This window comes from Heterodontus francisci, chromosome 3, assembly GCF_036365525.1.
Source record: "Heterodontus francisci isolate sHetFra1 chromosome 3, sHetFra1.hap1, whole genome shotgun sequence".
Lineage (NCBI taxonomy): Eukaryota > Metazoa > Chordata > Chondrichthyes > Heterodontiformes > Heterodontidae > Heterodontus > Heterodontus francisci.
Genome location: NC_090373.1, coordinates 86,294,780 through 86,319,231, shown reverse-complemented (window position 1 = coordinate 86,319,231; position 24,452 = coordinate 86,294,780). Strand labels below are relative to the sequence as shown.

General features: G+C 42.5%; 1 protein-coding gene across 8 annotated transcripts in view; it reads right to left on the bottom strand.

The window, feature by feature from the left end:
- gtf3c2 (general transcription factor IIIC, polypeptide 2, beta) overlaps positions 1-24,452 on the bottom strand; it is a 144,830-nt gene that overhangs the window by 100,537 nt on the left and 19,841 nt on the right. For all 8 annotated transcript variants that reach the window (XR_010971192.1, XM_068024076.1, XM_068024081.1 and 5 more), the window contains exons 5-9: positions 17,774-17,851; positions 13,206-13,304; positions 10,661-10,888; positions 9,676-9,787; positions 7,804-7,921 (exon numbers count right to left, since the gene is read on the bottom strand). Coding sequence is in view for 7 of the 8 variants with exons in the window: in XM_068024076.1 (XP_067880177.1) it covers positions 7,804-7,921; positions 9,676-9,787; positions 10,661-10,888; positions 13,206-13,304; positions 17,774-17,851 (635 nt within the window). In the remaining variant the exon portion in view is untranslated. The remainder of the gene's footprint in view (positions 1-7,803; positions 7,922-9,675; positions 9,788-10,660; positions 10,889-13,205; positions 13,305-17,773; positions 17,852-24,452) is intronic.

The window sequence follows — 24,452 nt, the reverse complement described above, 5'->3', positions numbered from 1 at the left end:
GTCTAGAAAGCTTAAGGGACAATTGCAAGAGCCAAGCCCTCGCTCCCTTCCCTTCCCAGGATACTCAAGGGTCCTGCTTGAGTTTACAAGGCACCTCTCCAGCTTTCATTTCTAAGGCAAGCTGGCTAGTAAATCATCAACAACATTTGGGAGTACTCCGTACCTGCCTGGCTCAGGTACCGGATTACAAAGTCTGTCGGAGACTGTAGTTCCATCACCACGCCTTGTCAGCTTCCAGCTGCCTTGACTGCAGAGACCCCACTTATCTCCTCCTCCATTCACCCCAACATGGAAGACAATCGCCAGTCAGTCAGTCATTAGTGGATATAATTTTTTGTTAGAACAATGCAGATTACAAGGCGATATATGATAGAAGTGTTTAAAATTATGAAAAGGTGTGATAGATAGCTGGAAGCACACTGTTTCCAGGGTGAAGGGTTTAGAACAAGAGGGTATATACAAGGTTAAATCTAAGAGATTTAGAACAGAAAGCAAAATAAACTTTCTTGTATAGAGAGTTGAGAAGCTGTGGAATTTACTTCTAAATGAGAGCACAAGAGTAAAAGAAAGCTAGGTAGATACAGAAAGAGATAGAAATATACATACATATATATATATATATATATACATATATATATATACAGTCAACGATAAAGCAGAGGAAAAGCAAGTTTTTTTTGGCAAGTTATACCTCCAGTTCTCCTCCCAGACTACTTGCAGCTTGGAGATCACAGCTCTGTTCTCCATGATAGCTCAATTGCTAGCCATCAGATGTTCCCAAACATCTTGGGTATCTAATTCTCCTTTCTCATCAAAAAACAGTTCTTCCCTTAGTTTAGCACATCCCCACAGCAGAAAAATGGAAATAAAAACCAATAAAAACCACGCACGTTAGGAATTCATAGAAAGTTTAAGGCACAGAAAGAGGCCACTTGGCCCATTGTGTCTGCGCCGGCTGAAAAATGATCCACCTATTCTAATCCCACTTTTCAGCATTTGGTCCACAGCCTTGCAGATTACGGCACTTGAGGTGCACATCCAAACTTCTTTTCAATGAGTTGAGGCTTTCTGCCTCAACTACCCTTTCAGGCAGTGAGTTCCAGACCATCACCACCCTCTGGGTAAAAAAGTTTTTACTCATCTGCCCTCTAATTTTTCTACCAATCACTTTAAATCTACGCTCCTGGTCACTGACCTCTCTGCTAAGGTGAATAGACCCTTCACCTCCACTCTATCCAGGCCCTTCAAAATTTTGTACATTTCAATCAGATCTCCCCTCAGCCTTCTCTGTTCCAAGGAGAACAACCCCAACCTATCCAATCTTTCCTCATTTTTCCAGTCCTGGCAACATCTTGGTAAATCCCCTCTGCACCCTCTCCAGCACAATTATATCCTTTCCATAATGAGGTGACCAGAACTGCACATAGTACTTAAGTTGTGGCCTAACCAATGAGTTATACAGTTCCAGCATAACCTCCCTGCTCTTATATTCTGTACCTTGGCTAATAAAGGAAAGGATTCCATATGCCTTCTTAACCACCTTATTGACCTGTCCTGCTACCTTCAGGGATCTGTGGACATTCACTCCAAGGTCTCTCACTTCCTCTAAACTTCTCAGTAGTTTCCTATTAATTGTGTATTCTTTTGTCTTGTTTGACCTCCCCAAATGTATCACCTTACATTTCTCCAGGTTGAATTCCATTTGCCACTTTTCTGCCCATCTGACCAGGCCATCAATATCTTTCTGCGGCCTACAGCTATCCTCCTCGCTATCTACCACAAGGTCAATCTTTGTGTCGTCTGCAAACCTCTTGATCAATCCCCTACATTTACATCCAAATTGCTAATATATTCCACAAAAAGCAGGGGACCCAGTACTGAGCCCTGCAGAACACCAGTGCAAACAGCCCTCCAGTTGCAAAAACACTTGTCAACAATTACCCGTTGTTTCCTGTCACTGTATCCACCTTGCTGCATTTCCCTGGATCCCATGGAATTTTATTTTTTTTAACCAGTCTTGCATGTGGGACCTTGTCAAAAGCCTTGCTAAATTCCATGTAGACCACATCGACTGCACTACCCTCATCCATCTTCCTTGTTACTTCTTCAAAAAATTTGATCAAGTTGGTCAAACAAGATCTTCCCATAACAAATCCATGCTGAACATCCTTGATTAACCTGTGCCTAAGTGACAGTGACAGGGAATTGCATACACTGAGTTGTTTTTGTCATTCTACTTCCCCATTTTTCAGTGTGAACAGGATGGCATCGAGACAAGAATAGTCAAAATGAACTTATCCTCAACTTCCCATTCAAGGCGCACCAGATACGATTATCACGCGGACATTCATTTAAATGGCCAACATTCCCGTAGCAAGCAGGCAGGAGCCTCATTAGAACCCTCATTTGCATGGAATAATGACATCTTTAGGACCCTGATGTAAGGTGCCCGGTCACACATTCATAGATAGTAAAGGGCGGAAAAGCCTGGGTGTGATATCGAACATAGGATGAAACATCAAAATGGTTCAGTCCTCCTGCCGAGAGCATTGGATGGATGCTGTGATTGCTCCACCCACTGCTTGTTCAACATATGCCAAAGACCAAAATCAGGCACGCTTTTTGATCTCCAAATTGTATCGCGTGTTTTGTACTTTTTTTTTGCAATTTTACTATCCTGCAAATTTACAAAAACAAGAGTGCAAACAATTATAAATAAGATAAAAATGGCTGCGCATGCACCTTAATATTCAGATTTGTATTTATCTTCTCAAAACAGCAGGAGCAATCATTTTGGTACATCTAAATTCTAAATATTACATTTGCTATATCTGAAGTCATAGAAATGTGTTAACTACTTCATAATTATTAGCATCAACAGTACTTCCAACCCAAGGCAAGTTGTTTTTATATTTACTCTTTTATGAAAATCAGAGCGAGTTTCTCCACTCCCCCATGCCCGATGCTAAAGGTAGAACACAACTGAAGTTCAAGCCATTAATCGAAGTCCAATGTATCCCATGCACAAGCCCATCCCTTGGTAAGGCTTTACACATGGAGACAAGCGTGGAAATTAAATCAAATGGCTGTGTTTCAGGACGAGTGACTGTGATCCAAAACCAGCAGGCAGAAGTCCTCCATCTCCAATCCCTGGCCTGATTTTTCTGTAAAAAGATCGAGCCCTCTGGACTTTGCTGCCTGCCCTTCTCCAATTTTCTCACTGGAGTGGGGTTGGATACAAGGGCTAATGCCCACAATTTCAACCCAACCCTCAAATCAGGTTCACCGTCCTGCACTGTTCGGCAAAAATGAAGCAGCAGGACCAATTACACCATCTCCTGTCTCATTATTACAACTGCCGTTTGCTTGTACCTGCTGCAGTTACCAGCATTCCACTCTCCTTTAGGAGAAACACTGGGACAAATAAAGGGGGCAGAGATCCAACATTATGGGTCATTGCCTCCTTTTCCTTGCTTTTATCTCTGGGAACTGATCATTACCTAGGCACTGGAGAGGAAATCGGTCCCTCAATCTTACTGCATCATTTGTGTCTAGTTTCAGCATTTGTGTTTAATTCATTGTTCAAGCGTGAAGAGTGGAAAATGTAAATCCATTTCAAATATATTATGTATCAAATATTTAAATTGAAAGCAATCTCTGCAAATTTAACCAGTTGAGAACAAACTTTCCTCATCAAAAAGCAGTTGTTATTACAACTCTCTCTCCAACAGAATAGATCATAGAGTCAGAGAATTATACTGCACAGAAAAAGGCCCTTCGGCCCATTGTGTCTGTACCAGCCATCAAGCACCTAACTATTCTAATCCCATTTTCCAGCACTTGGCCTGTAGCCTTGTATGCTATAGCGTTTCAAGTGCTCATCTAAATGCTTCTTAAATGTTGTGAGGGTTCCTGCCTCTACCACCTCTTCAGGCAGTGCATTCCAGATTCCAACCACCCTGAGTGAATTTTTTTTCCCTCAAATCCCCTCTAAGCCTCCTGCCCCTTACCTTAAATCTATGCCCCCTGCTAAGGGGGCTAAGGAAAAAAGTTTCTTCCTATCTCATCTATCAATTCCCCTCATAATTTCATATACCCCAATCATATCCCCCCTCACTCTTCTCTGAGGAAAACAACCCTAGCCTTTTCAGTCTCTCTTCATAGCTGAAATGCTCCAGCCCAGGCAACATCCTGGTGAATCTCCTCTGCACCCTCTCCAGTGCAATCACATCCTTCCTATAGTGTGGTGCCCAGAACTGTACACAGTACTCCAGCTGTGGCCTAACTAGCATTTTATACAGCTCCATCATAACCTCACTGCTCTTACAAGCTATGCCTCAGCTAATAAAGCCAAGTATCCCATATGCCTTCCTAACCACCGTATCTACCTGTGCTGCTGCCTTCAGTGATCTTTGGACAAGTACACCAAGGTCCCTCTGACCTTCTGTACTCCCTAGGGTCCTACCACCCATTGTATATTCCCTTGCCTTGTTAGTCCTCCCAAAATGCATCACCTCACACTTCTCAGGATTAAATTCCATTTGCCATTGCTCTGTCCATCTATATCGTCCTGTAATCTAAGGCTTTCCTCCTCAATATTTACAACACCAATTTTCGTGTCATCTGCGAACTTATTGATCATACCACCTGTATTCACGCCTAAATCATTAATACACACTACAAATAGCAAGGGTCCCAGCACCAATACCTGTGGTATACCACTAGTCATAGACTTCCATTTGCAAAAACAACCCTCGACCATCACCCTCTGTTTCCTGCCACAAAGCCAATTTTGGATCCAATTTGCCAAATTGCCCTGGATCCCATGGGCTTTTACCTTCTTAACCAATCTCCCATGCGGGACCTTATCAAAAGCCTTACTGAAGTCCATGTAGACTACATCAACTGCTTTCCCCTCATTTATACATCTAGTCACTACCTCGAAAAATTCAATCAAGTTAGTTAGACATGATCTCCCCCTGACAAAGCCACGCTGACTATCCCTGCTTAATCCCTACCTCTCCAAGTGGAGATTAATCCTGTCCCTCAGAACTTTTTTCCAATAGTTTCTTAATCACTGATGTTAGACTCACCGGCCTGTAATTACCTGGTTTATCCCTACTACCCTTCTTGAACAATGGTACCACATTCGCTGTCCTCCAATCCTCTGGTACCTTTCCTGTGGCCAGAGAGGATTTGAAAATTTGTGTCAGAGCCCCTGCTTTCTCCTCCCTTGCCTCACATAACAGCCTAGAATACATCTCATCTGGGCCAGTGGATTTATCCACTTTTAAGCCCACTAAAACAGCTAATACTTCCTCCCTTTCAATGCTAATATGTTCAAGTATATCACAATCCCCCTCCCTGATCTTTACACCTGTATCTTCCTTCTCCATAGTGAACAGATGAAAAGTAATCATTTAAATCCTCACCTATGTCCTCCGGCTCCACACGCACATTGCCACTTTGGTCCCTAATGGGCCCTACTCTTTCCCTGGTTATCCTCTTGCCCTTCATATACTTATGAAACGTCTTACGATTTTTCTTTATCTTGCCCGCCAGTGTTTCTTCATGCCCCCTCTTCACTCTCCTAATTAGTTTAAGTACCCCCCAACACTTTCTATACTCCTCTATTACCTCTGCTGTTTTCGGCGCTCTGAATCTGCCATAAGCCTCCTTTTTATTCCTGATCCAATCCTCTATATCCCTTGACATCCAGGGTTCCCTGGACTTGTTAGTCCTACCCTTCACCTTAATGGGTAAATGTTGGCTCTGAACTCTCACTATTTCCTCTTTGTATGACTCCCACTGATCTAATGTAGACTTTCCTACAAGTAGCTGCTCCCAGTCCACTTTGGCCAGATCCTGTTTTATCACATTGAAATCGGCCTTCCCCCAATTCAGTACCTTTATTTCCAGTACACCTTTGTCCTTTTCCATAACTACCTTAAATCATAGTCACTAGCCCTGAAATGCTCCCCCACTGACACTTCTATCACTTGTCCGGCTTCATTCCCTAGGATTAGGTCCAGTACTGCCCCTTCTCTTTTTGGACTTTCTACGTACTGGCTCAAAAAGCTCTCCTGTATAAATTTTAAGAATTCCGCCCCCTTTAAGCCTTTTGCACTAAGACTATCCCAGTTGATATTGGGGAAGTTGAAATCCCCTATTATTACCCTATTTTTTTACACCTCTGAGATTTGCCTACATATCTGCTCCTCTATCTCTCCCTGACTGTTTGGAAGTCTGTAGTACACTCCCAGCCAAGTGATTGCCCCTTTTATGTTAAGTTCTACCCATATGGCCTAATTTCAGGAACCTTCTAAGATATCATCTCTCCTTACTGCAGTAATTGACTCCTTGATCAACAGTGCAATGCCACCTCCTCTTTTATCCCCTCTCCCCTGTCTCACCTGAAGATTCTATACCCTGGAATATTGAGCTGCCAGTCCTGACCCTCCCTCAACCATGTCTCTGTGATAGCAATATCATGATCCCATGTGCTAATCAACGCCCTCAATTCATCTGCCTTACTAGTAAGACTCCTTGCATTAAAAATAGATGCAATCCAGCCTTGCATTTTTCACTTGTGCCTCAACAGGTGTATATTTGCTCTGCCTTCCAAACTGACTCAGTTTCTCTTCTATATTTGACTGTGCATCACTCCCTACTGTACCTCCACTCTGTATCCCATCCCCCTGCCAAATTAGTTTAAACTCCCCCCAACAGCACTAGCAAACCTCCCAGCAAGGATGTTGGTCCCGTTCCGGTTCAGGTGCAACCCGTCCAACTTGTACAGGTCCCACCTTTCCCAGAATCAGACCCAGTGATCCAGGAAACTAAAGCCCTCCCTCCTGCATCATCTCCTCAGCCACAAATTCATCTGCTCTATCCTCCTATTCCTATACTCACCAGCACGTGGCACCGGGAGTAATCCAGAGATTACAACCTTTGAGGTCTTGCTTTTTAATCAAATTCTTGTTGCAGGATTTCATCCCTCTTTCTACCTATGTCATTGATACCAATGTGTACCACGACCTCTGACTGTTCACCCTTCCCCTTCAGAATGTCTTGCAGCTGCTCAGTGACATCCTTGACCCTAGCACCAGGGAGGCAACATACCATCCTGGAGTCATGTTCATGTTTGCAGCCACAGAAACACCTATATGTACCCCTTACGATAGAATCCCATATCACTATAGCTCTTCCACTCCTTTTCCTCCCCTACCGTGCAGCTGAGCCACCCATGGCGCCACAGACTTGGCTCTTGCTGCATTCCCCTGAGAAGCTATCTCTCCCAACAGTATACAAAGTGGAAAATCTGTTAGATAGGGGGATGGACTCAGGGCACTCCTGCAATACCTGCCTAGTTCTTCTACTCTGCCCGGCGGTCACCCATTCCCTTTCTGCCTGAGCCGTCTTTACCTGCGGTGTGACCACCTCCCTGTACGTGCTATCCATGATGATCTCAGCCTCGCGGATGCTCCACAGTGTCTCCAGCCGCCGCTCCAGATCCGAAACGCGGATTTCGAGTCGCTGCAGCTGGAGACACTTCCTGCACACGTTTGCCCTGGACACTGGAAATGTCCCTGACTTCCCATATTGCACAGGAGGAGCACTCCACATTGCCAAGCTGCCCTGCCATGACTTACCCTTAATTTATCTCCTTAATTTACCCAAAAATTAGATTATTTACACTAGGGACCTTGATTCCCAGTGAGAAAGAATATCAGTTTCTGTATGGAGAATAATGAAAGCCACACTTCAAGTTTAAACTACAATTAATTTTCACCAATCACCTGCCTTTTGACTGCTTCATTTTATACATATTTAGAGATTCTGGGTGTGGCAAACTGTAGACGACAACCTTTCCAGTAGAAAATGCAGCTGCTAGAATACCAAGTCTTGCCATCTGTGGACACTACAGAAGAAAAAGACAACAGATGAAAATCAACAAGACTTTACTGGAGCACTTTACTTATCATATGAGCCAGGGCTCAATAGTAGCACACTCGTGGCTGAGCTAAAAGATTGTAGTTCAAGCGGCACTAGAGGCTTGAACACATAATGCAGGCCAACACTCTTGTGCAGGACTTAGGCAGTGCTGCACTCAGAGGTCCTTGGATAAAGCATTACACCAAGGCTCTGTCTGCTTGCTCAGGTGGATTTAAAAGCTCCCATACTACTATTCTAAAAGTAGTTCATTCTCCTGATGACCTGGCCCAACACGTAATCGTTGAACCAACATCACTAAAGCAGATTATATGGTCATTTATCTTATTGTTCTCTGTGGGAATATGCTGTGCCAAAATTGGTTGTGGGATATCCCTATATTACAGCATTGACTACACTTTCAAAGTACTTCATTGGCTGTGAAGGACTGAACGTAGTTCTTTCTAGCGTGCTCATTTTTCATCAATCGTGTTTATTGTGCATTTCTTACAAACGTGGACCTCGAGCTTCTGTTTGTGCCAGGTCTTCACAATTTTCTGGGTAGTTTTGTAAAGGGTAGAACCTCTACTTGCAAGGTCTACTCTACAAGGCAAATGCTGTCGGTGACAGTCCAATAGGAAGGGACTTCCTATCGAGTGTTCCCTCTTCCCTGGCTCATTTAGGACCCAGTATGGCGATGGAAGCAGGTACATTGTTGGAGATGTGGTGAGCTCCATTCTGATGATGGGTAGCATAGAAGGCAATGGTGGTGTAGTCTATGGCACCTTGGATCCAAAGGAAGCCTACAATGAGGGCAAAACCTAATGCACACTCATCTTGCTTCGCTCTGCTCATAGGAAATGTGATGCAACTGATCCTCCTGGTGCGGAGCGCGTCTGTCACTTCCCTGATGCACAGGAAACTGCCTGCTGCAGTCTGAAACCATCCTGACATAAAGGTTAAGGCCCACAGAGAGTGTTGACCAAGCCCTGATATGAGACTCCAGCATGTGACATAGCTCAGTGAAACGCAGACATCGTTCCTCGGTGAAACTGAGGCATAAGAAGTTTCCCTGAAGACGTGCTGTGAGTATGTTCTCCTGCACAATCTCCTGTTCTTCTTCACTGCTCCCCCTCCAACCCCAAAATCAGCACTAACAGCTCACCCATGACTGGAATAAACCGTTTGCAAAGCAGACAAAAGTAATCCAGTACCAACACTAAGTTATTCCCACAGTTTACCTGTGGAATGCAGAAAATGGTCCAGAAGTTAACCAGCGGACTAAGAGGACAAATCTGTATGGAATGAACGTGCCCTTTACATAGCACTCCTGTAGAGTCCTTGCAGACCATTAGCGCCATAATTTGCTGGGTGAATTTATCTTGTGGCGAGTCAGGCACTGGGGCAGACCAACTTTATAAAGGAGTCCTACAAGCAGTGTAAAACTTTTATTTAAATATTATAATGATCGCTAGTGGGTTCTGATTGGATGCCCATTATAGGAATATATATTTTAAGATGTTTCGATGTGTGCATGTAGTACACTAGGCTGATCTCCCCTCAAAACAAGTTCAAAATTCACCATGGGTACCACTAATAATCTCGATAATAAATCTACATTCTCGTAAAACAAAACAAATAATGCTAAATTCTCTTGATTAAAGTAGTCTACAAGTGTGGGTTTTTTTTTTTAAAAGTAGCTGACAAACAATTTAAACATTTTTAACTAAACAGATTAATTACCTTTCTAGTGGTTTCTGGCAGTTCCCAAGCACCACTGGGGCACCACTTCATATCCCAGATACAACCATAGTCTGTTGCAATACCATAAGCTAAAGCAGCATTCATTTGAGGGCTATAAAGTAAAAAGTTACAATATTTTTTTTTCACAATACACAACACAAGCTCTATATCCTCTACGAACTTGGATAAAAAACACAAAACAAAAACTAGAAATTTACTACAAAAGAACAAAGACAATATTTTAACAGCAAATGTCAAGACTAAAGCTACTGGTTTCTTTCCCTACCATAAAATCCTCTCTGATGTTACTGATTCAAACACCCCTTACCCAGCTATTGGATCAGGCTGAATCAGGGTGTGCAAAATCTTCTCATCCTGTTTGGAATAGAGCTTAGTTCCAAACTCCAAAACTTATCCATCACCAAGACCATGTACTTCCACTTTGAAAATATCATTTGTCTCAGTTCCTATTTCACCACTGCTGAAACCCTTTAGCCATACTTCTGTCCGCTCTCGCTGCAATTTATCCAATGACAAAAGCTTTCTGTCACCTCTCATAACACTCTCACTATTGCTTGGTAGTTGTCCTTTTTTCCCCTCTCCTGTGGAATCCTGTGAAAATTCTCATCTTCCACTCCCCAATGCAGCCTTCATAATGACTCCTGTTGCCTATCTGCTTCCTGCTGTTGCTAAATTTTAATTTCCTTTTTAAATCTCCAACACTAATAAAATTCTGAAGGATTGAGACTTTATACTTGATAATTACATTTACTTATTAATTGTTTTTATAAATACAGTGGCCAATGACAGAAAATTCACTTATCAGCTTGGCAGAAATTTGAAGTTTTGTTTTTACATTGTTACGTTAATATTCATGATTGACTATACTGACGTTGGTTATTTCCAGTTCATGGCTCACAATTATTGTTGTAGTTTCAGACAAGAACTCACTAAGTTTTGGTCAGTTTTATTTCTTGCCACTCACCATTTCTCCTGTTGAAGGTCTCCTAGTTGCCATATCTGAAGTAATGTTGGTTCTGCATGCTGGTTCATCAGTTTGTGCCTATCATCCATTCCTTTATTACAATAAATAGCTGCGTACTGATAGGCAGCTGAGCCCTCTGGGGTCGGGCACCATTCTAGACACCAGACAGGACCGCCTACAAAGAAGTTTACATCCCAGCGATCTTTGTGAGCAGGTAGTGACTGGAATCTGCAAAATAAAAAACATATTACCAGAAACACCTTCGATAAAATTTGTATTAAATTCCTGCTCTTTCCTCCCATCACAAAAAAGCATTTATTATCTATACAGCATATTCCTCCAGATAGGATGCATATGATCATCACCAACCTCAATTGGCCAGAGTGACTACACTGATACAAAGAGTGTAAAGGCAACACTTTTTGTTCATTTCACTTGAATATATTTTCATTCAACAACTTGCATTTCTATAGCAGCTTTAACATAGAAAAAATTCCAAGAGGCATAATCACACATTTCCATCTTTTGTTTTATACTTTCACTTTTTAAAATTAACATATAAACGATGTAAATATGGTACCCAGCCAAGTCATCTTAAAATTATTTATCTGAACATCTACAACGTTAAGGAAGGAGGAATATCTGGAACAAAGACGATATCAAGTATGCACACGTCTAGAGACGCACGTCATATTGAATCTTTCTTTGGTGCGGGTGAATTTGATCAATAGCTCCACTGACTCACAAGGATCAACGTGCTAGATGAAATCGTGCAGGCATGCCTGTACAAAGTTAATCAAGTCAATGCGGTTATAGTTTGCGCTTATTGTCACCTGGAAATTTCCGCAGGGTTTCTCCCGATCAGCAGCTGTAAATAATGTGAAAGATCAGAAGAAACTTTGGATAGATACATACATGGAGTTTCTACTGAACTTATATCAAAGTAATGGCAGCTGATTGGCAAAAGCCCCAGGGAAATTCTCAGCTACTTTGTTTACAGATAGATTGTAGTTTTTGCTTCTGCCAATTGTTTCATCATGAGGTGAACTGGAGTGGAACAGACATATTTGTTGTAACTGTGTCCATCTCTCAGAAATCTCTACCCCAATTAATTGCTATTGCACCAAACTTCCAAATACCTACATAGCTTTAGGCCTCCATTCAGCACGACACTTCTGCAGCTGTTGATTTGTTTAACTATGCCCTCACCTGCACCTTGATGCCCTTATCCCCAAAACCTTTACTCTCTCTCATCCTGGTCAAGATCCTGGTATGGCTCCTACCTTTACTCTCTGAAGTTTAAGAGACACAGGTTTGAGTGCATTTAACACACAACTGGTTTAGCAATCCATCACTGCACTTAGCTGGACCACATCAAGTGCTATTGGATCTCATTCTCCTCTGCCAGAACCATCCATTACTCCAGGATCAGCCTGCACAAAGATAACCCTTGTATTCTTTTCCTCGCTGCCAATTATGTCCTTAAACCCCGCTCCCCTGCCCCCTCTACTTTCATCTCCAAAAACAAGCCCAAGGAACTCATGTACTTCTTGCCAGTAAGAGTGAGACTGTCTATTTTCTGCAACGAAAGTTTCTGCTAAATCCACCTCTTCTCCCTGCCAAGTCAAACCGCCCCACACTCTGATCCAATTTCTCATTTCACCTCATTTCTGCTCATGCTCTCTGCAAATTCACCTATTGCTCCGTGACGTCATTCTTACTAAATTGATAACTTTCCAACTTCGCTTCCTGCTCACCAAACTAGCTGATATTGTAAATGGTTACCTCTTCAGGTACTGCACTCCTCTCTTCAAAATGGTTATCATTACGCCCTCCTCAAAATAAAACCTCCATCGACCCCTCTATTCTGCAAATTACTGCCTCATCCCCGGAGATCCATCCTCAGCCCACTACTATTCCTCATCTACATGCAAACGCTTGGCGACGTCTGCAAAGGCTGGTCAGCTTCCACATATATATCGACGACACCCAGCTCTAACTCTCCAGAGTGCTTGTTTGGGTGAGTCAGAACTACCTCCATCATTAGGAAGACCACAACCTTTACTACAAATTCCACAGCCTAGTCACCAATACTATCTCCCTCCCCAGCCACTATCTCAAGTTGAATCAGAATGCTTGAAATCTTGCCAAACGAATTCATCCAAGCTGAGCTTCTGAACCCATATTCTCACTATCACAAAGGCCACCTACTTCCACCTCTGTAATATCACCAACTTCTGCAACCAGATCTTGCCATTTTCCTGGAAACTCTGCCAGTCCTATGCTAAAGTTATGGTGGGAGACGTATAGAACCCCCAAGGAATTTGAGGGCCAATGCTTAAAGATCTACAAAAACCCACCACAATATACAAACTAATAATGACTAAGAAGTACCTCTGAACAAATTCAAAACAAAAAAAAATTCCACACATATGGTTAATAATCATTTTAACAAAGTTGCCAAACTGGGCATCAATTGTATCATTTGTTTTAAGTTGACCAGTGAATCAACACTGTTCATTGACTTATTGAAAATTTATCTTACCTACTCAGTCTGTGAATTATCGAGTCCTCTCGAAGTCCTTCCCTTTTAATTTTAAAAATTGGCGATGTTACTTCATTGGGCAAATATTTAAGTGATTCACTAAAAGAAAAGAAAACAAATTACCTTATAGGTTAGGACTAAACACAACTACTAAACACAGCCTACATGCATAATTTCCCAACATTGTATAAATCTTTGATGGAGTTAAACAAGTGACCCTCATTTTGAAATCACATTTAGAAAATATTGTGGGACAATATTAGATGCTAGAATTGTTAATAAAATGCAGCCATTCCACTGAGATACATCAAGACAAAAACATAAGCACTTAACGGGCTTTCAAACTATGTTGCTTTTCCACCTGGGAACGAAGGCACAGATAATAAACCACAGATAAAAATTTCTGTATATGAAACAGTGAACAGTACAATGTGAAAGCCAGCCTGAATTTTCCCAACAACTCCCACTGCTCAAATACATAGAATGACATAGCATTTACAGCATAGAAAAAGCAATTCCACACAAATGCAAGTGGGCAAATGCATGGCAGATGCAGTATAATGTGGATAAATGTGAGGTTATCCACTTTGGTAGCAAAACAGGAAGGCAGATTATCTGAACGGCTATAAACTGAGAGAGGGGAATATGCAACGAGATCTGGGTGTTCTCGTACACCAGTCACTGAAGGTAAGCATGCAGGTGCAACAGGCGGTAAAAAGGGCAAATGGCGTGTTGGCCTTCATAGCGAGAGGATTAGAATACAGGAGCAGGGATGTCTTGCTGCAATTATACAGGACCTTGGCGAGGCCACACCTGGAATATTGTGTGCAGTTTTGGTCTCCTTATCTGAGGAAGGAAATTCTTGCTATGGAGGGAGTGCAGCGAAGGTTTACCAGACTGATTCCTAGGATGGTGGGACTGATGTATGAGGAGAGATTGAGTCGGTTAGGATTATATTCGCTGGAGTTCAGGAGAGTGAGGGGGGAATCTCATAGAAACCTATAAAATTCTAACAGGACTTGACAGGGTAGATGCAGGAACAATGTTGCCGATGGTGGGGGAGTCTAGACCGGGGTCATAGTCTAAGGATATGGGGTAAACCTTTCAGGACTGAGATGAGGAGAAGTTTCTTCATCCAGAGAGTGGTGAGCCTCTGAAATTCACTACCACAGAAAGCAGTTGAAACCAAAACATTGTTTTCAAGGAGGAGTTAGCTATAGCTCTTGGGGCGAAAGGGATCAAAGGATATGGGGGGAAAGCGGGAAAAGGTTACCGAGTTGGATGAACAGCCATGAACATAATGAATGGCGGAGCAGGCTCGAAGGGCCGAATGGCCTACTCCTGCTCCTATTTCCACAACAGGCCTATGCCAGTAGTTATGTCCTACATGACCCTCCTCCCACCTTACTTCATCTAACTCCATTAATGTCCTTCAATTCTTTTCTCTCTCGTGTTTATCTAGGTTCTCCTTAAATGCATCATATTATTTGCCTCAATCACTTCATGTGGCTGCAAGTTCCACATTCGTGCCATTCTCTAAGTAAAGATGATTCTCCTGAATCAGTTATTGGATTTATTAGCGACTATCTTATTTTTATGCCTCGCAGTTTCAGACTCTCTCACAAGTGGAAACATATCTCTACGTTTAACCTATCAAACCCCTTCATAATTTTAATTATCTCTATCAGGCCAACTCTCCCTCTTCTCCTTTATGGAGAAAAGCACCCCAGCCTGTTTAGTCTTTCCTGAAGGTTGTATCCTCAGCTCTGGTATCAACCTTGTAAATGTTTTTTGCACCATTGCCAGTGCTTCTATATCCTTTTAATAACATTGAGACCAAATATCCACAGAAACATCAAAAAGGAGAGAATAATGCAAACTGGTAAGTGATAAACAAGAGGGAATTGGGATAACGAATATTCCTCTTTGCCTTCTTGCGGACAGATGAAGTAATCTCTATTCGGGAATTTAAAAGATTCAAGGCAGAGACACTGGTATTTTTATGAGTCCTCCCTAATTGGTACAGTTGAGACTGGACATGGGGCATGGTGAACTGTAGGCAAGAGTGCACTTTCTGTCAACAGGATACAAAACTTGAATTTACTCACGAAGACAAGGGAACTGTGTGAAAATATGCGGCCCTTCTGGCGCACTTACAACATAATTTAGGTAGAATTGAAGCTGCTGGGCCACAAATTGGGTGGGGACCTGGCTATGTCAGGTGCGAGCCTTGTGTTGTTTTTCAGACTGGAGGAAGGTATACAGTGGAATCAGTATTCAGACCACTGCTTTTCTTGATATATATTAGTGAGCTAGACTTGAGTGTACAAGGCATAATTTCAAGATTTGCAGAAGACACAAAACTTGAAAGTATTGCAAACTGTGAGGATAGGCTGGTGGAATGGGTGGACATGTGGCAGATGAAATTTAATGCAGAGAAGTGTGAAATTATACATTTTGGCAGGAAGAATGAAGAAAGGCAATATAAAACAAAGGGCACAATTCCAAAGGGGTGGTGAACAGAGACCTGGGGGTATATGTGCAGAAATCATTGAAGGTGGCAGGGCAAGTTGAGAAAGTGGTTGAAAAGGCATACGGGATCCTGGGCTTTATAAACAGAGGTGTAGAATACAAAAGCAAGGAAGATATGAGGAACATTTATAAAACACTGGTTCAGTTTCAACTGGAGTATTTTGTTCAATTCGGGACTTTAGGAAGGATGTGAAGGCTTTAGAGAGGGTGCAGAAAAAAATTACAAGAATGATTCCAGGGATGATAGATTTCAGTTTGTGGGTAGATTGGAGAAGCTGGGGTTGTTCTCCATAAAGAGAAGTTAAGAGGAGCTTTGATAGAGGTGTTCAAAATCCAGACAGAGTAGATAGACAGGAACTGTCCCCATTGCAGAAGGGATGAGAAACAGAGCAGACCAATTTAAGGTGATTGGCAAAAGAACAAACATGATAAGGAATTTTTTTTTAATGCAGCGAGTGGTTAGATCTGGAATGCACTGCCTGAGGGTTTGGTGAAGACAGATTCAATCATAGCTTTCAAAATGGAACTGGATAAGCACCTGAAGAGAGAAACTTTGAAGGGCCACGGGGCAAGGGCGGGAGAGTGGGACTAGCTGAGTTGCTCTTGCAGAGAGCCAGCATGCACATGACAGGCCAAACGGCCTCCCTCTGTGCTGTAGCCATTCTATGATAATGCCAATGGTGTAGGAGAGAACAGGGGTTAGGATTCCCAAAACCAGAACATGACCCATTCTCTCGATCAGAAAGCCGTGATTCATCTGATCAGAGCAGGCACTCCTTGCTGCCAAATGGTGGTTGTAAGGACCTTGAAGAAATGAAGGTATGCACAATGTTTCTTTAATATTGTACAAGCATACAAAGTAGGTAACTGCCCCGCTCTGGAAAACCTGGTAGTGTCAGCAGCACAAGTTCCTGTGAGCAGATCCCAACATGCACATTGATCTCAATTTGGCCTTTATCTCAAGAGAGTTTGAATTCCAAAGTGAGGAAAGTGATTCTTCAGTTGTACAGAGCCTGGACAGATCCCATTCCTATTTAGACACCAAACTTCAGGAATTTATATAATGTCTTTGAAGGGTGGGGTGGGGGGGGGACAACAGATTCACCAGCATTGATATCAGCTTATGAATTTAAATTATGAGGACAGGTTGCATAAACTTGTCTGCTATTCCCTTGAGTTTGGAAGGTTAAGGCATGATCCAATTGTGGTGTTAAGATGATAAAGGAAGGTGGGGAACTTGGAGTGTGCTCAGAGGTGCAAAGCACAAATTGGAAACAAGATACAAAGAGCAGCTTGGAGGGAAAAGCCCAAATGTAAAAGTTTCTTTAGCTTTACCAACATTGCTCATGTTCACTGCTCCACAGTGACACTTGGTGGTCTGATCCTGTAACTGCATCCTGGCACATAAACCATCAGTCTACAATAGCAGCTGTTGTGTTACCAGTTAAGGTGATACTAAATTGCAGTGTTACTAATGTTAATGCAATGTTTACAATAAAGGCCTGCTACCCGACCCGGGTCTGGCTTTTGGGGCCGGTTCGGGTCGGGCAGGGTCCAGATCGGACACACACAGTAAGTATTACATTTTGCTCTGCTGGGAAGTTGAGTTTAGTAAATGTCAAAAGTTGAAAAGCGTATATGAGCTGGGAGTCAGGGACGTCAAGGTGGGAAACTCTGAGCCTGTGCAGTGAGTGAGCGTCTCTATGACATCATCACGCTCACGCTGCAGCTTCCTGCAGATTCGGAATCGGAAGGTAGGTAAAGTGAACATTCTGGTGGTCGGGTCGGGCTCGGGAAAAAAAATGGAGGGACTCGGGCCAGGTCTGATTTGGTTCTGTCGGGTTCGGGTCGGTTTTATTTTTTCCTGACCTGAGCAGGCCTTTAGTTTACAATGAAAACCCTATCACATCCCATCTGCAGGTTTAGCAGGCTTTGCAAATAAATCTAATGTGCATTTTGTCATAAAGAAGACTTGATAGCTGTAATACATCATACGGAGTTTCCTGTAAACAATAAAAAGAAAGTAAAACTATTACTTTTGAGAAAGAAAACTCCAGTCCTGCGTTGAAGGCATCCAATGCGGAAATACCCATGGGGAATGATGTTCCTCTCGACTGTTGAGAAAAAACATCAAACAATTATTATATTTAGCTCAGTTATGCACTTTTCTATGTTGACAATAAGTGCATTGCCAATGTAAAAAAGAAAATTGAGCTATGGGATTTTAAAATTTTCAACGTTTAGACTATCTACTCAGCTACCTGAACTCTCTTGACCCAATCCTTCCCTGACTCCCCATCCCCTATTTACTCTTACCAGACATCACCATGTCCATCTCCTGACCACATATACCTTTTCTCTTTCCCCAATTTTCATCTTTAATGGCTCCCTTTGTACACATACCATTTCCCTCTCCTTCAAAACTGCCATCACATGCCTAAAAGTACCTATTTCTAGACAGGGGGAGAATGGTGGGGGGGGGGGGGGGGGGTTGCAACAACGACACGGGGTGAGGAGGGGGGTCACAGCACTATAGATGGTAAGAGGGGTGAATAAGCTCCTGCAGACAGATTTTAGGGAACTATTGAAAAGTTGGCAAGTAGGACCTCAAATATAGCAATCTCCGGATTATTCCCTGTGCCATGAGGGGTCACATTACAATTTTTGTTTTATATAGCGGGCCAGTGAGACAATTTCGGAAAGATAAAGGCATTAAAATCTATCTTACTATTAATCAAAAGACCAACAAATGTGCATTTGAAGGTTTAAATGAGAAGATTGATTTATTGACTTACTTTCTCATCACTATGTTGGACACTAATTTAGTGAGATGCCTAGCATTTTCTTGTTTCTACAAGTAATCAATGTCGGCCTGCACACTTGTAGCGATGTGGAGTATGCCAGATAGATGTCCATTTGTCAGGAGTGATCTTGATCACTCCCCCCTCTCTCTGTGCTCCCCCGCTCTGTGCTCCTTCCCTCCCCCCAACCCTCACTGTAGCGATGTGGAGTATTCGGATAGATGGCCATTTGTCAGGAGTGATCTTAACCACTCTCTCTCCCTCCCTCTGCTCCCCTCCATGTAAATCCTTGACCTGTGACATCATTTTGTGATTTTTTTCCCCCTCCCATTCGGTTCAGTCTCATCTATCTGATCACAGATACTTAACCTATATATTTGCCTTAAAAGCCTCAGGATCTGTTCTTTCCTGTGTGCTGATTCTGATGCCACTTTTTGATTTCTCTGCCGCTGCCTGGGGCTCCCACGATCTCTCCGATCAGCTGTTGCTCTTTACTACTGCGCCTTTTCAATCCTTGGTGCACGGGGCTCCGGCTCTGTTTAGTCAGCTGGGGCTGCTCTCCTGCTCCTTTTCAATCCCTGGTGCCTGGGGGCCCATGCTCTCCAATCAGCTGCTGCACTCTCCTCCTTTTCAGTCCCGGGTGTCTGAGGTTCCCACTCTCGGCAATCCCATATTGTGCAATGTTTAACCATCCTTTACTCTTAAGGCACGCAATGAATTGTCGTCACCCACCCACATGCTCACATCTACCACAATTCCCTTTTGAAAACTTTGAGTCTGATTTCCACCCTGCAGTACCCAGACTGCCTGGTCTAAGTAACTAATTACATCCTTTCTGTTTCCATATATATGTTTTCACTCATTATTCTCCTTAGCCTCTTCATATTCTTACACAGAATCAATCACTCTCCTCTACTGCTTATCTTCTGTCGTCCAATTCTACAAACCAGAGTCATAGTGTCATTTACGGCACAGGAGGAGGCCATTCTGTCCATCGAGTCCATGCTGGCTCTTCACAGAGCTATGCAGTCAGTCCCACTCCCCGGCTTGATCCGCATAGCCCTGAAAGTCTATTTCTCTCAGGTGGCCATCTAACTTCCTCTTGAAGTCACTGATCGTCTCTACTTCCACCACCCTTGTGGCAGCGAGTTCCAGGTCATTACCACCCGCTGCATAAAAAGTGCTTCCTCATATTCCCTCTGCATCTTTTGCCCAAAACTTTCAATCTGTGTCCCCTAGTCCTTGTACCATGTTAATGGGAACAGTTTTTCCTTGTCTAACTAATCTAAGCCTATCATAATCTTGTACACTTCTACTAAATCTCCCCTCAATCGCCTTTGTTCTAAGGAGAACAAACACAGATTTTCCAACCTAACTTTGTAACTAAAATCCCCCATTCCAGGAACCATTCTGGTAAATCTCCTGTACCCTCTCAAGAGCCTTCACATCTTTCCTAAAGTGTGGTGACCAGAGCTGGATGCAATAACCCAGTTGGGGCCTAACCAGAGCTTTTTCAAGACTCAGCGTAACTTTCCCGCTTTTGTACTCAACGCCTCTATTTATAAAGCCGAAGATCCCAAATGCTTCAATAACCACTCTCTCAATATGTCCTGCCACCTTCAAAGATCGATGCACATGCAACCCAAGGTCCCTCTGTTCCTGCACACTCTTTAGAACTGTGCCATTAAGTATATATATGCATAGGCACCAGTCGTGGTAGTGTGGGCCATGATATTAATCAGGAGATTAGAGCAGCATGTGGCATGGGTAATACAGTAATCATGGGTGAGTTCAATCTGCATATAGACTGGGTAAACCTAATGAGCACTAATGCTGTGGAGGACGAGTTTCTGGAGTGCTTTAGGGATGGTTTTCTGGAGCAGTATGTTGAGGAACTGACTAGAGAACAGGCTATTTTAGATCTAGTTTTATGTAATGAGAAAGGGCTAATTAATAATCTTGTTGTAAAAGAAACTTGAGGGATGAGTGACCATAATATGATAGAATTTTACATTATGTTTGAAAGTGAGGTAGTTCAACCTGAAGCCAGGGTGCTAAACTTAAACAAAGGAAATTATGAAGGCATGAGGGGCAAATTGGCTGAAGTGGATTGGGAAAATACACTAAAAGGTATGACAGTACATAGGCAATAGATAGTCTTTAAAGAAATATTACATAGTTTACTGCAACTATACATTACTTCAAAGCACAAAACCCCCTAAAGAAAAGGCAGTCAACCGTGGATAACAAAGGAAGTTAAGGATTGTATAAAATTAAAAGAAAAGGCCTATAAAGTTGCCAGAAATAGTAGTAAATCTGAGGATTGGGAGGATTTTAGAATACAGCAAAGGAGGACAAAGAAACTGATAAAGGGAGAATAGAATATGAATATAAGCTAGCAAAAAATATAAAAATGAAACATTTGGCTAAGACAAATGTGGGTCCATTACAGGCAGAGTCAGGAGAATTTATAATGGGGAATAGAGAAATGGCAGAGAAGCTAAATTATTACTTTGTCTCTGCCTTCACGGAGGAAGATACAAGAAATCTCCCAGAATTAGAGATCCAAGGATTAGGAGGAATGAGGAATTGAAGGAAATTAGCATTAGTAAGAAGGTTGTATTGGAGAAATTAATGGGGCTGAAGGTTGATAAGTCCCCAGGACTTATTCTACATCCCAGAGTGTTGAAAGAGGTAGCTATGGAGACAGTGGATGCACTGGTGATCATCTTCCAAAATTCTGTAGATTCTGGAACGGTTCCTGCAGATTGGAAGGTCACAAATGTCACCCCACTATCTAAGAAGGGAGGGAGAGAGAAAACAGGGAATTACAGACCTGTTAGCCTTACATCAGTCATTGGGAAAATGCTAGAATCTATTCTAAAGGATTTGATGAATGGACACTTGGATAATAATGATCTGATTGGGCATAGTCAACATGGATTTATGAATTGGAAATCATGTTCGACTAACCTGTTGGGAATTTTTTTGAGGATGTTACTAACATAATTGTTAAAAGGGAGTTGGTGGACGCGGTATACTTGGATTTTCAGAAGACTTTTGATAAGGTCCCCACGGGAAGTTGGTTAGCAAAATTAAAGCACATGGGATAGGAGGTAATATACTGGCATGGATTAAGGATTGGTTAACAAGCAGAAAGCACATAGTAGGAATAAACGGGTTATTCTCGTGTTGGCGGGGTGTGACTAGTGGGGTACCACAGGGATCAGTGCTTGGGCCCCAGCTGTTCACAAAATATATCAATGATTTGGATGTGGGGACCAAATGTAGTATTTCCAAGTTCGCAGATGACACAAAATTAGGTGGTAACGTGTGTTGTGAGGAAGATGCAAAGCGGCTTCAAGGCGATTTGGACAGACTTATTGAGTGGGCAAAAACATGGCGGATGGAATATAATGTGGAAAATGTGAGGTTATCCACTTTGGTAGGAGGAACAGATGTGCAGAGTATTTCTTAAATGGTAAGAGATTAGAAAGTGTAGATGTACAAAGGGACCTGGGTGTCCTTGTCAGTACGTCACTAACATGCAGGTGCAGCAAGCAATTAGGAAGGCTAACGGTAAGTTAGCCTTTATTGCAAGAGTATTTGAGTACAGGAGTAGTGAAGTCTTGCTTCAATTGTATAGAACCTTGGTCAGACCGCACTTGGAGTACTGTGTGCAGTTTTGGTCCCCTTACGTCAGGAAGGATATTATTGCCATAGAAGAAATGTAACGAAGGTTCACCAGACTTGTTCCTGGGATAGTGGGACTGTCCTATGAAGAGAGATTGGGGAAACTGGGCCTGTATTCTCTAGAGTTTCGAAGAATGAGAGGTGATCTCATTGAAACCTACAAAATACTTGAAGGGTTAGACAGGGTAGATGCAGTTAAGATGTTTCCCCTGATTGGGGAGCCTAGAACCAGGGGACACAATTTCAAAATAAGGGGGAAGCCACTTAGGACAGAGATAAGGAGAAATTTCTTTACTCAGAGGGTTGTGAATCTTTGGAATTCTCTACCCCAGAGGGCTGTGGAAGCTCAGTCATTGAGTAAGTTTAAAGCAGAGATTGACAGATTTCTAAATACAAATGACATAAGGGGATATGAGGATAGCGTGGGAAAAAGGCATTGAAGTGGATGATCAGTCATGATCATATCGAATGGCGGGGGCAGGCTCGATGGGCTGTATGGCCTACTCCTGCTCCTATGTTTCCTATTCCTGCCACCAAAATACATCACTTCACACTTGTCAGTATTAAACTCCATCTGTCATTGTTCTGCCCATTCTGCTAGCCTATCTAGGGGAAAGACACAGTTCTTTGCAGCCTACAGCAAAAGTCCAGAAGGCTGTGTTGCCTGCCCGGTGCCAGGATTTGGGACATCTGCTCAGGGCTGGAGAGGAACTCCAGTTGTCATGGTCAACGTGAGATCGGAAAGGGTAGGACTAGGAAAGAGGTTCTGCATAGAAAGTATCAGCAACTAGGGGCCAAATTAAAAAGCAGAACCTCAAAGGTAATAATCTCTGGATTACCACCAGAACCACAAGCAAAATAGAGTAGGGTAAATAAGATTAGAGAGTTAAATGCATGGCTCAAAGATTGGTGTGGGAGAAATGGGTTTTGATTCACGGGCACTGACAGCAATACTGGGGAAAATGGGAGCCCTACTGTTGGGACGGTCTTCATCTGAACTGTGATGGGGCCAGTGTTCTGGCGAGCCGTATAACTACGGCAGTAGAGAGGACTTTAAATAGCTGGAGAGAGGGATCAAGTGAGGGAAGATGTGATAATTTAGAGGGAAAGGAGAAGGCAAGAGAGCAAAGTAGCAATAAGGGAATTCATAATCTGAGTGTGGCAGGAAGGGAAGATTGGAGGGAAGCAAAACTGGTAACTGGAAGTAGAAAAGTAGTAAAGTAGTAAGCAAAATTAAAAGAGAAAAAGCAAAGGCAAGCATCAAATAGGATCAGAATATGGAATAATATTAAGACGACAAAGTTAAGGGCACTCTATTTGAACGCATGCAGCATTCGCAACAAGATAGACGATTTGAAGGCACAAACAGAGGTAAATGAGTATGATTTAATTGCCATTACAGAGACCTGGTTACAGGGTGACCAAGACTGGGAACTGAATATTCAAGGATATTCGTCATTTAGGAAGGACAGGCACAAAAGGAAAAGGAGGTGGGGTAGTGCTCTTAATAAGGGACAAGATTAGTATATTAGGTGAGAGAGGATCTTAGATTGAAGGATCAAGATGCAGAATCAATTTGGGTGGAGCTAAGAAACAGCAAGGGGCAGTTTTGGGAGTTGTTTATCGGCCAAACGGTAGTGGTAATGTTGGGCACAGTATCGATCTTGGAAATTAGAGGTGCATGTAAGATGGGTAATACAGTAATAATGGGCGAATTTAATTTACATTTAGATTGGGTTAACCTAATCAGCACTAATGCTGTGGAGGATGAATTCCTGGAGTGGGTACGAGATGGATTTCTGGAGCAGTACATTGAAGAACCAACTAAGGATCGGGCTATTTTAGATTTAGTATTACATAATGAGAAAGGGCTAATTAATAACCTTGCTGCAAAGGAGCTTTTGGGCAAGTGACCAAAATATGATAGAATTTTACATTACATCTCAAAGTGATATAGCTCATTCTGAACAGGTCTGTGACCTGAAACATTAACTCTGCTTCTCTCTCCACAGATGCTGCCAGACCTGCTGAGTATTTCCAGCATTTCTTGTTTTTATTTCAGATTTCCAGCATTCGCAGTATTTTGCTTTTATTATAGTTCATTCTGAAACTAGGGTCTTAAATCTGAATAAAGGAAACTGTGAAGGTATGAGGGGCAAGCTGGCTACAGTGGATTGGGAAAATACATGAAAAGATTTGACAGTAGACAGGCGATGGCTAG